The 16,344-nt window shown below is 41.2% G+C and overlaps 2 protein-coding genes across 2 annotated transcripts; both read left to right on the top strand.

Moving 5' to 3' along the window:
* Nucleotides 1-1,555: 1,555 nt before the first annotated feature.
* LOC115757522 (pathogenesis-related thaumatin-like protein 3.5) lies at nt 1,556-2,639 on the top strand. Its single transcript, XM_030697780.2, has 2 exons — nt 1,556-1,667; nt 1,884-2,639. Exons 1-2 carry the CDS (start codon nt 1,607-1,609, stop codon nt 2,573-2,575), a joined length of 753 nt encoding a protein of 250 aa, XP_030553640.2. The 5' UTR covers nt 1,556-1,606; the 3' UTR covers nt 2,576-2,639.
* Nucleotides 2,640-12,318: 9,679 nt separating this feature from the next.
* LOC115757523 (pathogenesis-related thaumatin-like protein 3.5) lies at nt 12,319-13,516 on the top strand. Its single transcript, XM_030697781.2, has 2 exons — nt 12,319-12,543; nt 12,761-13,516. The coding sequence occupies exons 1-2, from the start codon at nt 12,483-12,485 to the stop codon at nt 13,450-13,452; spliced, it is 753 nt and encodes a 250-aa protein (XP_030553641.2). The 5' UTR covers nt 12,319-12,482; the 3' UTR covers nt 13,453-13,516.
* Nucleotides 13,517-16,344: the final 2,828 nt, after the last annotated feature.

Here is a 16,344-nt window from a genome sequence, read left to right as displayed (position 1 = left end):
CTTTGTTGCCTATCGTATCGACAAGACCTTCTTCTTGTTATGCTTATGACCATTCTTGATTCTGTGCTTCCAGTTACTTCGCGAATTGCCGTTCTCTTGGCCGGAATTCTCAGCTAATTCTCCTCCTCCGTCGCTTTTGTGAAGGATCAGTTCCTCCGTAACCGACCTCCACGGGTTTCTCTTCCACTAGGAATACTCGCCATCGGCTTCGCCTCCTCTACCACAGCAACCGGCGTCCGTTTCATGCACCGGGGGTCTCGGTGGTATCGACTTCCTGGACTCCAAACGGCGAATTTCTGAAGGTGTTTTTGCCCCAATTTGAGGAATTAGGGTTGCGGTTCTCTAGGAACGAATTGAACTTTGTCCCAATTCCTTAATGCAAACAGATTTTTAATTGGATGTTAAACATGTTTAATGGATCCGACCAATGGGCATTAAGCTCCTGAGCATAGGATGGCACACGTGACGAGATTTGGGGGCCTTTTTGAAATAATTATACTCTAATTAGTGCAATCATGTCGGGTTCTACGTCAGTGGCAGAGATAAGAGTCAAAACAACTTGCAGAATTTTAGTTACTATGTGCAAGTTAATATATTTTTTTTTATAAAAAAAAGACCACATGATAATAATGGAAAATAGTGTGTGTCTAGTAGCTAAATAATGGAAAAGGTTATAATTTAAAATGAGCAACTCAAATGTCATCGGATCTCATAATTATGTAAATTGTGAGTTTGTATTAAATATTCGTGGGCCAAAATTTCAACTCTTTTTCCTAAAATGACACAAATATACTTTCTCCATCTTCATTACATTTTTTTTTTTTGCACTGACACGTATGTGCATCAAATTATTGTCCATATCGAACATTGATTAAATCTTATTAAGCATTTCAAGCAAGTGTATTCAATCAGTATCTACAATTAATATATCATCTATAGCCTCAATTTCAACCGATGTCGATACATTAAGCGAATTTGGTGCTCACGTTGTGATCATTCAATCAGACATCCCAGATGATTTTTTCCCATGCATGCACAAGAATGATTGCACGATAGACATTAAAAACGTGTGAATGTTATAACGTGTTTAATATAATCTTCACTATATCCGCTTATACAACGGGCATCAATGATAAATTTTCCCTTCGAACTGGGCCTCTTTCCATTCAAACAAAATAAATTCTCCGAGATCGCAACATTCATCACGTGACATATCGATAACAATATTACGTTAATCAAAGTAGTGATATGTCATATCTAGCGTATATATAATTCCAAGAACGAATCAACTGAGAAACACGATAAAATATCAATCGAGATATATTGTGAAAATCATTTCCTTCCTGCCAAAAGGGGACGTGAAAGATGTGGGGTTTGGTTAGAGAAACCCCGAGAATTGCGACGAGATCCCCCACGCTCTTTTTCCCTCCAAGAACAAGAAGAGCCGATAAAGAGGAAGGAAGATCACGAGAAAATAGGGGATCAAATCGATCTGTGTGTGTGTGTAGATCTCCCCCATCATCATCCACAATATAAATACGAACATCCCCGCACACCCCCTCTTCACCTCCCACGACCTCCTTCAACCTTCACGAAGCATTCATCAATGGCGGTCGTCACCTCCAAATCTCATCTCCTCCTCCTCGTCCTCTGCATCCTCTCGATAGGTATGCACTAGCCCCAAGGAAAGGGATGCTTTCCATGTCTGCACTTTTTGCCCCGTTCATGCCCAATCTACTGTTTGCCCGAGTTGTGTCAATTTGTTCAGTGTTGGATTAAACAAGATCTAACCCCTCAATAAAGATTGCAGAGATTTCATCGTTCGGAAAGTTCAAGACTTGACCAAAAAGATTTGTGCTGATTTCTTTTGCTCTTTTTGGCAGGCAATTCTATTGTATCAGCGACTGTCTTCACCCTCCAGAATCAATGCAGCTACACCGTGTGGCCCGGCTCTCTCTCCGGCAACGCCGCCGCCCTCGGCAACGGCGGCTTCGCCCTGCCCCCGGGTAGCTCCGTCCATCTCCCGGTCCCGCCGGGCTGGTCCGGTCGCTTCTGGGGCCGCACCGGCTGCAGCTTCGACGGGTCCGGCGCCGGGACCTGCGTCACCGGCGACTGCCCCGGCGGGCTCAAGTGCACCGGCGGAGGAACCCCGCCGGCGACCCTGGTGGAGTTCACGATCGCCGCCCCGAACGCCGGGGGCATGGACTTCTACGACGTGAGCCTGGTGGACGGGTACAACGTGGGGATGGAGGTGCGGGCGACGGGAGGCACCGGCGACTGCCAGGACGCGGGCTGCTCGGCGGACGTCAATGCCAACTGCCCGGCGGAGCTGCGGGTCGCCGACGGGTCGGGGAGGGTGGTGGCGTGCAAAAGCGCGTGCGAGGCGTTCAGCAGGCCGGAGTACTGCTGCACCGGCGACCACGGGACGCCGCAGACGTGCGGGCCGTCGCAGTACTCGGAGATGTTCAAGAGGGCGTGCCCGACAGCGTACAGCTACGCGTACGACGACGCCACGAGCACGCGAACGTGTACCGGGTCGGACTATTTGATCACTTTTTGCCCGGCCCAGACCTAATGCCTTATATTGTAGTAATTTTTTCATTACTTTAAGTGGTTTAGATTCAGAAACGTTAAGCTGACGATGGTTGCACGGGGGGTTTGATAGCCCAGGTTCGTCTTAGATTCCTAAGAATTTTTAAAAAGAAATGAAGAAGTTGCCCTTCCGGGCCACTAATGGTTTGCTTGATTTCCTATGTCTAATAGCCTAATTTCATGACTTAGTTAATCTTGCATGTGCTTGATTTCTAGATGAATGTTAGGACCTGGTGTTTGTATTAGAATTTTGATGCCGAAACGCAACGGAAATTGGCTAAACAGGAAAATTGGAATTAATAATAAGAAACAATTTGTTCTCTCAAATACGATTATCAATCGATAGAATAATATCAAAAAGTCTCATTCACTCGAACCCATAAACACCCTTATATATGGTGCTAACCCTAATTAACCTAGGAAACACAATATTACGAAAATATCACTAAAATCACGAAATTATCTAAAATCCTAAAATTATGTAATATTACGCAATATTACAGAGATTGCCAACTTTATTTGCATCAAATTTAGTTAGGGGTTAACAATACTAGCCTATTGCATTGTGCACACAAGCGGGGGCTAGATGTGGTTAACCTTAATTAATGAACCCTTAGACAATTGGATGGCTGTTGGGTCGATCGAATTTCAAGAGTTAGCTTGGCTTCTCGAATCGAGTCCTCGTTTAATTGAATGAACTTCGCTGATTGTCTACTTTGTCGAATGGCTTGAATGCCGAATGAAACTGATATCACGAGATGGTGGTCCATGAAGGAGGCAACCGCGTGGAGCCCGTAGTGGTAAATGACCGATGTCGCCTCCGGTTTCTATATTTTGTAATAACTTTGCCTGGTTAATTCGATTTAGGTTCTAATTAGTTGAGGCCTCTGATAATAAACTAAAAAGGTTAGACCTAGCCTCACCCTTTAATAAGTAATTAGGGTACTTTTGCCTAAGTGTCAAATGATTAGAATTAGGCTCGCTTTCGTTCCACATAGCATGATTCCGGGGATCGTCTCGAGGCTCCACGACGAGGCGATGGCTATTCTTTGCTCGATGAGTAGTGGGTTGTTTTCCATTTCCGTGCTTAGATAAACGCTTTTAATGTCGATTGGGTGTTTATTTCTGGCACCGCTTTTCAATACACTCTGTGTTACTTTCTTTTCTAGATAAGGCTAGGACTAGTTTAGATTATTATGAAAATAAACGGCAAAAGGACGCCTAGAGTGCCGATATTTGTGTATAGCGCTCACTTTAGTGTCAATATAATTTTTCGAATTACTTAAGTGCCGAATCAAAGAAAAAACGATCATCTAAGTGCCAATTCTGACAAAAAACAATTACTTAAGTGCTAATTTAAGCCAAATAGTACACGTGGCACTTTTTTTAATTAATTTTTTAATATACATGTCAATTTAAAAAAAAAAAAATAAACCCATGCGGCGTCCACGTGGACTGTTCAACTTGAAAATAATTAATTTTTTTAAAAATTATAATTGAACAGAAAAATAGCTTAACAGTTTTTAAAAAACAAAATAAGAAAGCCTCTGTTGCAGCGTCGGGGGCACAAAAGCCCTCGCCGCCACTACCCCACCCTTGCTAGCGGTGGCCGGCGGCGGCGGCGATGGCTTCCAAACCATAGCAGCTGCAACAAAGGTTTTCCATTTTATTTTTTAAAGTTTCTTTAGCTTAATTTTTAGTTTTTTTTAATTTTTTAACTAGGGAGAGTCACTTTGGATCTCCATGGCCAGGGACTTGTTTACGGTAATTGTCTAATTAATGCTCTTTCGGTGTCTCTAACTAGTTGGTTGTTTTCCTGAAGTGGCAATGCAATTTGACTTACCATTTTAAAGCCAAAAGTAATAAAGCCACTTATAAGTTAACATGCAAATATTTTTGTGAGTTTATTTTCTGCAAAAAGACACTAAGAGTGTCAATATTTGTATACAGCACTCACTTTAGTGTCAATATTTTTTTTTTCGGACCATTTAAGTACTAATTTCTTTTAAAAATAGTTATTTCAGTGCCAACTCCGAAGAGCTTCGCCGTTAATTTAACGTGATATCTACGTGGCTTGCTAGCGCTTTTAAGTTAGCAATAAAAAAAAAGCCAAAAGTTTCTAGCCGACCTCAAAAAATGTCTAATGGCGACTTCTAAAGAATACTTAGATTAAAAAGAATTAAAACGACATGTCTCAAACCGTTGCATAAGGTATGGAGCCGGGGAGTGCCCTCGCCCTTGAAGTGTTGAACCTTTTGGATCGTTTTGACGATCCAAACTGATGTTCATGTTTTTGGAAAAATACCTTACTTGATGAACCCCCTTCGAAAGGGTTGTGAAATGCTTGTTTCTCGAAAAGTGAGTGATTTGGAAAGCATTTAAAAATAATAATTATTTTTATTGCTTAGAGAAATGAATGAACAAAAAATATTTTCTTCGTTCACAAAAATATTTAGATATAAATTGATTGTCGATGATGAATTTTTTTCATTGATTAATTATTCTAAGCGATACAAGCAATCATTTTAGATAAATATTTTTCAAATTATTCATTTTTCGCGAAATAGACGAAGCCTTAGAAACAAGACCATCGTTCACCTCAATTGCATGAAACTTCATCGATCTTAGAGGCTCACGGCCATCATGTTCAGTTAGAACATCCATCCTTAAGGAGGAGTTGAGATCAAACAATAGGAGCAATGATTCTCCACCGGTATCATCGCCTCTTCGTTCGAAGTTGGCACCATCACTCATCAATTCACAGATCAGAGTCGGGAGAGGCAAGATCATGTCAAAATTTGTAAGTTATATGATCCAAGCTCATTGCATGAATGACTTAATACAGGTTCAAGATCCTAAGTGATTCATGCACAATGGGGATGTTTTAGAGAGTTTTGACTTGCTGCGCTCGGAGTGCAGCTCTTGGCCCGCGTCCCCCGACACGAACAGTGTATCTGCCGCCAATTCTCTACGCCGGGATGGCCACCATATTATCGTGGCTAGAGGTCTCCGATTACTGTTTCAAACAACTATCTCATTGGCGTTCATGCCGCTCCGAGTTTCAGTGTTTTTGCTGGCTATAAATCTGTTGGTGTTCCTGCCACTATGACTTCGCCATTGTTCCCGCCAGTTACGTCTAAGAAGAATTCTTACGGCTGCTAGTTTGGAATGTTTGTCTGCTGCTTTCATCTCGGTGGTAGAAGTTAGAATTTTCAGTTCAAAATGTTTTACTGATAAGTAGAGGAAGACTATATGAATACAAAAAAACATATTAGATTAGCTATTGAGCGATGTGGGATAATATTTTAAAAATAGTCAATGTTGCTCTCGTTCTTGCCTCTATGACGCCGTGACTACTTCCCTCCCTTGAATTCCATTGGGGATTATCATTGTACATGTCACAATCGTCGCTCCTCTCGCAGAAAGAATTGTTGGGAATTGCTCACCTAGGACGTGTCTGGAGGCACTAGCGTCCTAACCTAGGATTAGGAACTTTATTACCGAGATTTATTCTCACCCTGTTGTAGGATTAACATTTTCAGGTCTCAAGTGATGGATTATGTGATCGCCATGGAGTGACATTGGAAGCCATCTTTGGGAGGACTTAGCTATTAAGCTCTATTCGGATGTGACCTTTTGTAGCCTCAAGAAATTGATAATTTTGTATTGTCTGCTTTGACTATGCAGCCAGTTTGGTGAATACTAAGAAAGGTACCATCCTCCGTCCCAAGTCATCATATTGCTATTGGTATCCGTACGGGGATTTGTTTCTGCTCCCGCACGTGTTATTTTCGTTGGCCTTTGGATCCTGGAGAACCGCATACAGTCGTGCCAGAGGGGATGTTAGCGGGCTCGTGGGGTTCGGGTCGTGACATAGCGGCCCTCACTAAGCTAGTGATGGGAACCGTTGCCTAGACAAACTTTGACCTTGCCTGCTTCGACGAGGGCTGTTCTTAACAACCCAGGCCGGGGAGTCCCTTGCCCGAAGCCGATGAGGACGGCCCTTGCCTAGGCTAGCGACCTCCGCCAGCCATGAACGAGGCTCGGCTATGACTAGTAGAGGGAACAATAAAAATAAACAAAGAAAAGAAAAGAAACAAAGAAAAGGAAAGGAAAGGAAAGGAAAAAAGAAAAAAATACAAAAAAAAAAAAATTCAAAAATTGTTTTGGTTAGTGCTAGTCATGCCATCTAAGACGGCCGGCACTAATTAGGCCACTAAATCAATGATTTTCAGTAAAAATTTGCTATAATATTTAAATTGGTAAATTGTTATAATATATGGAAGTAAATTGGCAAATCATCAAAAGTTTTAAAACTAAAATTAGCACAATTTAAAGATTTATGACTAAATTAGCAAGCTGTCAAATATTAAGTACTAAGTTGGCTTAATTGAAGGTTTAAGACTGAATTGGTCGCCGTAAATAGGTTTATGACTTTTTGAATAATTTTATTTTGGTTAACATGTACATGTATTGTTGTATTTTACAACTCCGTTTGTTTTGCTAGAAATACATGATTTGAAAAATATTTTTCTAGAAATAATTACTTGTATTGCTCACCATATGAACGGCCGAAAAATATTTCCTTGTCTATAAAAATATTTATACATAAATGTTGTTAATAATGAAATTATTTTTCATTCAAATTATTTCAAGATGTATAAAAGATTATTTATAAGAAAATAATTTTCAAATAATGCATTCTCCATCAAACACAAGCAGCGCACAGGTAAAATTTCTTTCCTCGCCACTTACTTTAGGCCCAGTTTGCCACGCATTATTACACGGGATTCTGATTACACATGATTCTCCTCTGTATTAATCCATGAGGTCGGTTATTTCCATTTATGATTAGGAAATTTTGTATAATTTCCGTAATTGTTCTCAATTGATTGTAATCGACATTTTTCTACTTCTAGATAATCTTCCTATAAAGAGGCTACTCATGCACTCTTCATTTGATAATGTGCGAAATATTATATTATAATGTCATCCAAATTCTCTAACTCAATATCAAATCGCATAAGTGCATCCACACCCCATCAGTCAAATCCCAAGCGTCGATTCTAATTCGGCTTGCGCGAGAGATGGAGTATTTAAATATTGTTTTGCATTGCTTGGCGACGGACCATATATGCTCTTTATATTCACGTGGTCTTTCGCTACCTATCTGCTTAAACTTTTGGATTGGATTTTTTTCGGCAAGATATCAAAGAGTTATATGCCATTGCGAAAAATAAGTAACTATGAAGCTTCCCATAAACAAACAATGTCAACTTCGCAATTGCTATCTTAACTTGGGCATAGATGTTCCAACTATACATGCAAAAGATTAGTAGACATGAGGCTTCCCGGAACCCTACAAACCTACCGACCGTGACGAAAGCACGTGTTGTCTTGCCGAGTTAAACGCAAGCCCCTCTTGCGTAGATGATTACTTCTTTCTATTCGGTTGTTGTTCTCTTCGTCTCCGCGCGATTTGGGTTGGATGAGGTGAAATCGTGTTAGGTTTCTCGGCTACAAGATGATCGATGGATGAGACGCATACGAAGGTCGTGCTCACCATGTTCGGTCTCCTGAACTAACCCTCTTGCTCTTTTGCTTTCGATCGACCGGCCTGTTGCTTGCCCATCTTGGACACCCCGCTTTTTAGAATGCGTGCTAGGACGCGAGTCGAGGTCGGTTTGTACTTTACGTGTGTCGCTGTGCGAGGCGTCACAAGAGAAAAATTGCCCAATCAATCTTAGAAATATCGTATAGATGTCAATCCACATCCAATCTTACTAATTTTGTCAATTTTATCTTCAATCTTTGCACGAAATTTCAATATAATCATTTCGGCTAGTTTCTATCGAAAATCACTAACGTGGCGATGTGTCGCCTAAGACGGCCGGCTGACCGATGGGACCTCCATATCAGCAATTTCCGACAAAAATCGGCAGGAAAGACTACATATTCAAATTTTGCGCCAAGATTTAGGGTCAAACTGGGAAAATTAGATAGTTTCAGATAAAATTAATATCCACACAATAAGCTCAAGACTAATTGAGTAACTTTTCCTTTCACAAGTCATAGATAAATTCAGGGGTAATTCTCTCTTTATAATTACTGTCTGAATTCTGGCTAAAATCCAAAACACAGAAGCATCGCATTCGTAGCACCTCCTCGTTTGTCTTTCTCACTAGGGAATCGAATCCAGAAGGGCATTTATAAGGTTTTGGAATTGGGCACAATGTATTGCAGGTACAGAGATGATTGGCTAGCTTGTGGGGTTTCTTCAGGAAAACGCAAAGAACGCGCTTCCCACGTTTGTGAAAGATCAATTAGGGCTTGTGCCAATGCACAAGATCAAAATCTTCCCACGTTTTTGAAAGTTTAGTTGTCGAAAAACATGTTCACAATGCTAAGTTTTTGATCTGGCGACTCATGCCAATGTCCTAAACTCTCGCATTGGATGGGATAAATTGCGGTTAAGTAATATATGAGTTCGACGTATATTCTTGATTGGCCATTACCCTTTTGGGTCATGCCGTAATAGATGGTATTAGACCAGGACCTCTTTCAATAGATGTGTGATTCGTGGATGACTAGGTTCGATCCTATCCAATGAGGACAGCAAATGGCCGGCGAAGTGAGGGGAGGCTCAAACAAGGTGCAGCTCCGGACGGATCTCTAAGATGGCGAGAATAGACATGCACCCATTCAGAAAGAGTATCACTTGGTGATATGAACCAACCCTGTCGAGGACGATAACTTTTTAATTGGCGGATTTGTCGCATCTCAGAGTTCCACATTGAACAGAAGAAGGCTTTGTTCAACGATTTAGAAGTTAACACCTCCATATGGTCACCCCCCGTTTATGACTAATTCAAAATTCCCTTCGAGAATTTGGCCCCGTATAGAACGAGTTGAGTCGTTACATTCATAGTTCGATACCGAATTGCACTAATTATTTCTTTTAGAAATTTCAATTGGTAAGAAATTAACCGACAGTATGCTCTAGCTAGATTTCTTCACAAGAGAGAGGAAGAAGGATGGAGTGTTGGAGTCGGACGATGAGGTAGGATTAGTTATTTGTCGGTTCAAATCTTCCGGTTTTTGAATCGGGTGTGGATTAAAACCTCCTGACATTAGCTGTGTCCCGACAACGACACGGATCACTGTTGTGCACGTCGGCATAATTTAGATCCCGGTTAATTGTTCACAAAGTCTTAAATTTATCGTACGGCAACGAATTCAATACTAAAATTCTTAATAGCGCAAACTTAATTTTAAATCTTTTGATGAATTGTCAATTTAGTCCTAAAAAAATCAAGGAATTGGTTAAATTAATAGTTTTTTTGGGGATGTGAACTTGTCAAAGTATCCGAAAACCAATCCGCATACCACCGAATTGATATAAAAAAAAAAAAAATCAAACATCGTTAGTTATCGTATTTGGACGTTGATATGCATGTATTCCATAAACATGAGTATAATCTGGATAGTATTTCACACTTTCTATGAGGGCGGGGCAGTATCAAACATCATAACTCGTCCACATGGGTAAAATTATCAAAAAAGTCCTAAACTTATTACAATTGTTCTAATTCAGTTCTAAACTTTTTGCATTCGTGCCAATACACTCCTAATATTTTGTATTTGTGTCAATTTAGTCCTTTGGACCAATTTTGGCCGAAAATTACTGACGTGGCCAATTCTTAATGATATTTTAATATTTCACGATTTTTTTTTATTTATATTTATATTTAATTTAATATTTAATTTTTTTTATTTCTTTCTTTTTTCTTTTCTTCTTCCTCCTTTGGCCGGCGAAGTTCGCCCTTGCTAGCCACCTACGCTAGTGAGCCTTGCTCGGCCATGGCTAGGTGGGCCTCCTTGTCATTGGGCAAGGGGCCCGCCTCGCCATGGCCGAGCGAGGTCAGCGTCCTTGGATCTTGGTGAGGCACGTCGCTCAATGCGACCTCGCTCGACATTGGCGATCTCAGCAAGCCAAAGGAGGAAGACAAAAAAGAAAAAGAAAAAAATTGAAAATATTAAAATATCATTAAAAGTTGGTCACGTAAGCACCGTTCGCGCCACGTTAGTGGTTTTCAGTCAAGATTGGCTAGAAGGGCTGAATTGACATAAATGCAAAATGTTTAGGACTAAACTGACAAAAAAAAAAAAGATTTATGACTAAATTGACACAATAACAATAGGTTTAGAATTTTTTTGGTAATTTTCTCTATCCACTTGAAATGGTGCAATGCATCATGATACATTTACTCTCTTCTATAGAATGGAATCGAGATGTTTTTATCGTAAAATCAAGAATTTACTTTCTTGAACATAATAAGTCGTGTTGTGTAAATGTTGACATGCATGTATTAGTTTAATCCTGTGTATTAGTAAGATATATTAAAATTACGATCCGAATAATCATGATTGGCTTGTCCCTAAGAACATTAGGGTTCGACTCAGTTGTCACTTGATCGGACTGATTGAAGTCACAGGGCCCCTGGTCCTGTCTTCAACTTCTTTCTTTGTTGCCTATCGTATCGACAAGACCTTCTTCTTGTTATGCTTATGACCATTCTTGATTCTGTGCTTCCAGTTCCTTCGCGAATTGCCGTTCTCTTGGCCGGAATTCTCAGCTAATTCTCCTCCTCCGTCGCTTTTGTGAAGGATCAGTTCCTCCGTAACCGACCTCCACGAGTTTCTCTTCCACCAGGACTACTCGCCATCGGCTTTGCCTCCTCTACCACAGCGACCGGCGTCCGTTTCATGCACCGGGGGTCTCGGTGGCATCGACTTCCTGGACTCCACATGGCGAATTTCTGATGGTGTTTTTGCCCCAATTTGAGGAATTAGGGTTGGGGCTCTCTAGGAACGAATTGAACTTTGTCCCAATTCCTTAATGCAAACAGATTTTTAATTGGATGTTAAACATGTTTAATGGATCCGACCAATGGGCATTAAGCTCCTGAGCATAGGATGGCACACGTGACTAGATTTGGGGGCCTTTTTGAAATAATTATACTCTAATTAGTGCAATCATGTCGGGTTCTACGTCAGTGTCAGAGATAAGAGTCAAAACAACTTGCAGAATTTTAGTTCCATATCGAACATTGATTAAATCTTATTAAGCATTTCAAGCAAGTGTATTCAATCAGTATCTACAATTAATATATCATCAATAGCCTCAATTTCAACCGATGTCGATACATCAAGCGAATTTGGTGCTGACGTCGTGATCATTCAATCAGACATCCCAAATGATTTTTTTTTCCCATGCATGCACAAGAATGATTGCCCGATAAGCCGGTACCAAAAATCTAAGCACGACATTAAAAACGCGTGAATGTTATGCTGTGTTTAATATAATCTTTATTATATCCGCTTATACAATGGGCATCAATGATAATTTTCCCTTCGAACCGGGCCTCTTTCCATTCAAACAAAATAAATTCTCCGAGATCGCAACATTCATCACGTGGCATATCGATAACAATATTACGTTAATCAAGCGACCGATACGTCATATCTAACGTATATAATTCCGAGAACGAATCAATTGAGAAACGCGATAAAATAGCAATCGAGATATATTGCGAAAATCATTTCCTTCTTGCCAACAGGGGACGTGAAACGATGGTCGAACCGGGGTTTGGTTAGAGAAACCCCGGGAATTGCGACTCGATTCACGTAGCGATGAGATCCCCCACGCTCTTTTTCCCTCCAAGAAGAGCCGATAAAGAGGAAGGAAGATCACGAGAAAATAGGGAACCAAATCGATCTGTGTGTGTGTGGATCTCACCCATCATCATCCACAATATAAATACGAACATCGCCGCACACCCCCTCTTCACCTCCCACGACCTCCTTCAACCTCCACGAAGCATTCATCAATGGCGGTCGTCACCTCCAAATCTCATCTCCTCCTCCTCGTCCTCTGCATCCTCTCGACAGGTGTGTACTAGCCCCAAGGAAAGGGATGCTTTCCATGTCTGCACTTTTTTTCCCCGTTCATGCCAAATCTAGTGCTTGCCCGAGTCGTGTCAATTTGATTAGTGTTGGATTAAGCAAGATCTAACCCCTCAATAAAGATTGCAGAGACTTCATCGTTCGAAAAGTTCAAGACTTGACCAAAAAGATTTGTGCTGATTTCTTTTGCTCTTTTTGGCAGGCAATTCTATTGTATCAGCGACTGTCTTCACCCTCCAGAATCAATGCAGCTACACCGTGTGGCCCGGCTCTCTCTCCGGCAACGCCGCCGCCCTCGGCAACGGCGGCTTCGCCCTGCCCCCGGGTAGCTCCGTCCATCTCCCGGTCCCGCCGGGCTGGTCCGGTCGCTTCTGGGGCCGCACCGGCTGCAGCTTCGACGGGTCCGGCGCCGGGACCTGCGTCACCGGCGACTGCCCCGGCGGGCTCAAGTGCACCGGCGGAGGAACCCCGCCGGCGACCCTGGTGGAGTTCACCGTCGCCGCCCCGAACGCCGGGGGCATGGACTTCTACGACGTGAGCCTGGTGGACGGGTACAACGTGGGGATGGCGGTGCGGGCGACGGGAGGCACCGGCGACTGCCAGTACGCGGGCTGCTCAGCGGACGTCAACGCCAACTGCCCGGCGGAGCTGCGGGTTGCCGACGGGTCGGGGATGGTGGTGGCGTGCAAAAGCGCGTGCGAGGCGTTCAGCAGGCCGGAGTACTGCTGCACCGGCGACCACGGGACGCCGCAGACGTGCGGGCCGTCGCAGTACTCGGAGATGTTCAAGAAAGCGTGCCCGACAGCGTACAGCTACGCGTACGACGACGCCACGAGCACGCGCACGTGTACCGGGTCGGACTATTTGATCACTTTTTGCCCGGCCCAGACCTAATGCCTTATATTGTAGTACTTTTTTCTTTACTTTAAGTGGTTTAGATTCAGAAACGTTAAGCTGACGATGGTTGCCACGTGGGGTTTGATAGCCCAGGTTCGTCTTAGATTCCTAAGAATTTTTAAAAAGAAATGAAGAAGTTGCCCTTCCGGGCCACTAATGGGTTGCTTGATTTCCTATGTCTAATAGCCTAATTTCATGACTTAGTTAATCTTGCATGTGCTTGATTTCTAGATGAATGTTAGGACCCGGTGTTTGTATTAGAATTTTGACGCCGAAACGCAACGGAAATTGGCTAAACAGGAAAATTGGAATTGATAATGAGAAACAATTTGTTTTCTCAAATACGAGTATCAATCGATAAAATAATATCAAAAAGTCTCATTCACTCGAAACCATAAACATCCTTATATATGGTGCTAACCCTAATTAACCTAGGAAACACAATATTACGAAAATATCACTAAAATCACGAAATTATCTAAAATCCTAAAATTATGCAATATTACGCAATATTACAGAGATTGCCAACTTTATTTGCATCAAATTTAGTTAGGGGTTAAACAATACTAGCCAATTGCATTGTGCACGCAAGCGGAGGCTAGATGTGGTTAACCTTAATTAATGAACCCTTAGACAATTGGATGGCTGTTGGGTCGATCGAATTTCAGGAGTTAGCTTGGCTTCTCGAATCGAGTCCTCGTTTAATTGAATGAACTTCGCTGATTGTCTACTTTGTCGAATGGCTTGAATGCCGAATGAAACCGATATCATGAGATGGTGGTCCATGAAGGAGGCAACCGCGTGGAGCCGGTAGTGGTAAATGACCGATGTCCCCTCGGGTTTCTATATTTTGTAATAACTTTGCCTGGTTAATTCGATTTAGGTTCTAATTAGTTGAGGCCTCTGATAATAAACTAAAAAGGTTAGACCTAGCCTCACCCTTTAATAAGTAATTAGGGTACTTTTGCCTAAGTGTCAAATGATTAGAATTAGGCTCGCTTTCGTTCCACATAGCATGATTCCGGGGATCGTCTCGAGGCTCCACGACGAGGCGATGGCTATTCTTTGCTCGATGAGTAGTGGGTTGTTTTCCATTTCCGTGCTTAGATAAACGCTTTTAATGTCGATTGAGAATTTATTTCTGGCACTGCTTTTCAATACACTGTGTGTTACTTTCTTTTCTAGATAAGGCTAGGACTAGTTTAGATTATTATGAAAATAAACGGCAAAAGGACGCCTAGAGTGCCTATATTTGTATATAGCGCTCACTTTAATGCCAATATTATTTTTCGAATTACTTAAGTGTCGAATTGAAGAAAAAACGATCACCTAAGTGCCAATTCTGACAAAAAACGATTACTTAAGTGCTAATTTCAGCCAACTAGTACATGTGGCACTTTTTTAAATTAATTTTTTTAATATTACGTGTCAATTTTTATATAAAAATAAATAAATCCACGTGGCGTCCACGTGGATTGTTCAACTTGAAAATAATTAATTTTTTTAAAAATTATAATTGAACAGAAAAATAGCCTAAAAATTTTTAAAAAACAAAATAAGGAAGCCTCCGTTGCAGCGTCGGGGGCACAAAAGCCCTCGCCACCACTACCCCACCCTTGCTAGCGGTGGTCGACGGCGGCGGCGATGGGTTCCAAACCGTAGCAGCTGCAACAAAGGTTTTCCATTTTTTTTTTTAAAGTTTCTTTAGCTTATTTTTTAGTTTTTTTAATTTTTTAACTAGGGAGAGTCACTTTGGTTCTCCATGGCCAGGGATTTGTTTACGGTAATTGTCTAATTAATGCTCTTAGCCTCTTTCGGTGTCTCTAACTAGTTGGTTGTTTTCCTAAAGTGGAAATGCAATTTGACTTACCATTTTAAAGCCAAAAAAAGTAATAAAATCACTTATAAGTTAACATGCAAATATTTTTGTGAGTTTATTTTCTGCAAAAAGACACTAAAAGTGTCAATATTTGTATACAGCACTCACTTTAGTGTCAATATTTTTTTTTCGGACCATTTAAGTGCTAATTTTTTTAAATAGTTATTTTAGTGCCAACTCCGAAGAGCTTCGCCGATAATCTAACGTGGTATCTACCTGGCTCGCTAGAACTTTTAAGTTAGCAATAAAAAAAAAAGCCAAAAGTTTCTAGCCGATCTCAAAAAATGTCTAATGGCGACTTCTAAAGAATACTTAGATTAAAAAGAATTAAAACGAAATGTCTCAAACCGTTGCATAAGGTATGGAGCCGGGGAGTGCCCTCGCCCTTGAAGTGTTGAACCTTTTGGATCGTTTTGACGATCAAACTGATGTTCATGTTTTTGGAAAAATACCTTACTTGATGAACCCCCTTCGAAAGGGTTGTGAAATGCTTGTTTCTCGAAAAGTAAGTGATTTGGAAAGTATTTAAAAATAATAATTATTTTTATTGCTTAGAGAAATGAATGAACAAAAAATATTTTCTTCATTCACGAAAATATTTAGATATAAATTGATTGTCGATAATGAATTTTTTTTCATTGATTAATTATTCTAAGCGATACAAGCAATTGTTTTAGATAAATATTTGTCAAATTATTCATTTTTCGCGAAATAGACGAAGCCTTAGAAACAAGACCATCGTTCACCTCGGTTGCATGAAACTTCATCGATCTTAGAGGCTCACGGCCATCATGATCAGTTAGAACATCCATCCTTAAGGAGGAGTTGAGATCAAACAATAGGAGCAATGATTCTCCACCGGTATCGTCGCTTCTTCGTTCGAAGTTGGCACCATCACTCATCAATTCACAGATCAGAGTCGGGAGAGGCAAGATCATGTCAAAATTTGTAAGTTATATGATCCAAGCTCATTGCATGAATGACTTAATACAGGTTCAAGATCCTAAGTG

The sequence above is a fragment of the Rhodamnia argentea genome, chromosome 2 (assembly GCF_020921035.1).
Source record: "Rhodamnia argentea isolate NSW1041297 chromosome 2, ASM2092103v1, whole genome shotgun sequence".
Classification (NCBI taxonomy): Eukaryota; Viridiplantae; Streptophyta; class Magnoliopsida; order Myrtales; family Myrtaceae; genus Rhodamnia; species Rhodamnia argentea.
The sequence above is the reverse complement of the archived record's forward strand: the minus strand, read 5'-3'. Positions and strand labels throughout refer to the sequence as shown.

What these genes read in the sequence shown, in the direction of transcription:
- LOC115757522 (XM_030697780.2), top strand. Translation starts at nt 1,607, where the DNA reads ATGGCGGTCGTCACCTCCAAATCTCATCTCCTCCTCCTCGTCCTCTGC. An exon ending in CCTCTGCATCCTCTCGATAG is followed by an intron (nt 1,668 to 1,883) that starts GTATGCACTAGC and finishes TCTTTTTGGCAG; the next exon opens with GCAATTCTATTGTATCAGCG.
- LOC115757523 (XM_030697781.2), top strand. Translation starts at nt 12,483, where the DNA reads ATGGCGGTCGTCACCTCCAAATCTCATCTCCTCCTCCTCGTCCTCTGC. An exon ending in CCTCTGCATCCTCTCGACAG is followed by an intron (nt 12,544 to 12,760) that starts GTGTGTACTAGC and finishes TCTTTTTGGCAG; the next exon opens with GCAATTCTATTGTATCAGCG.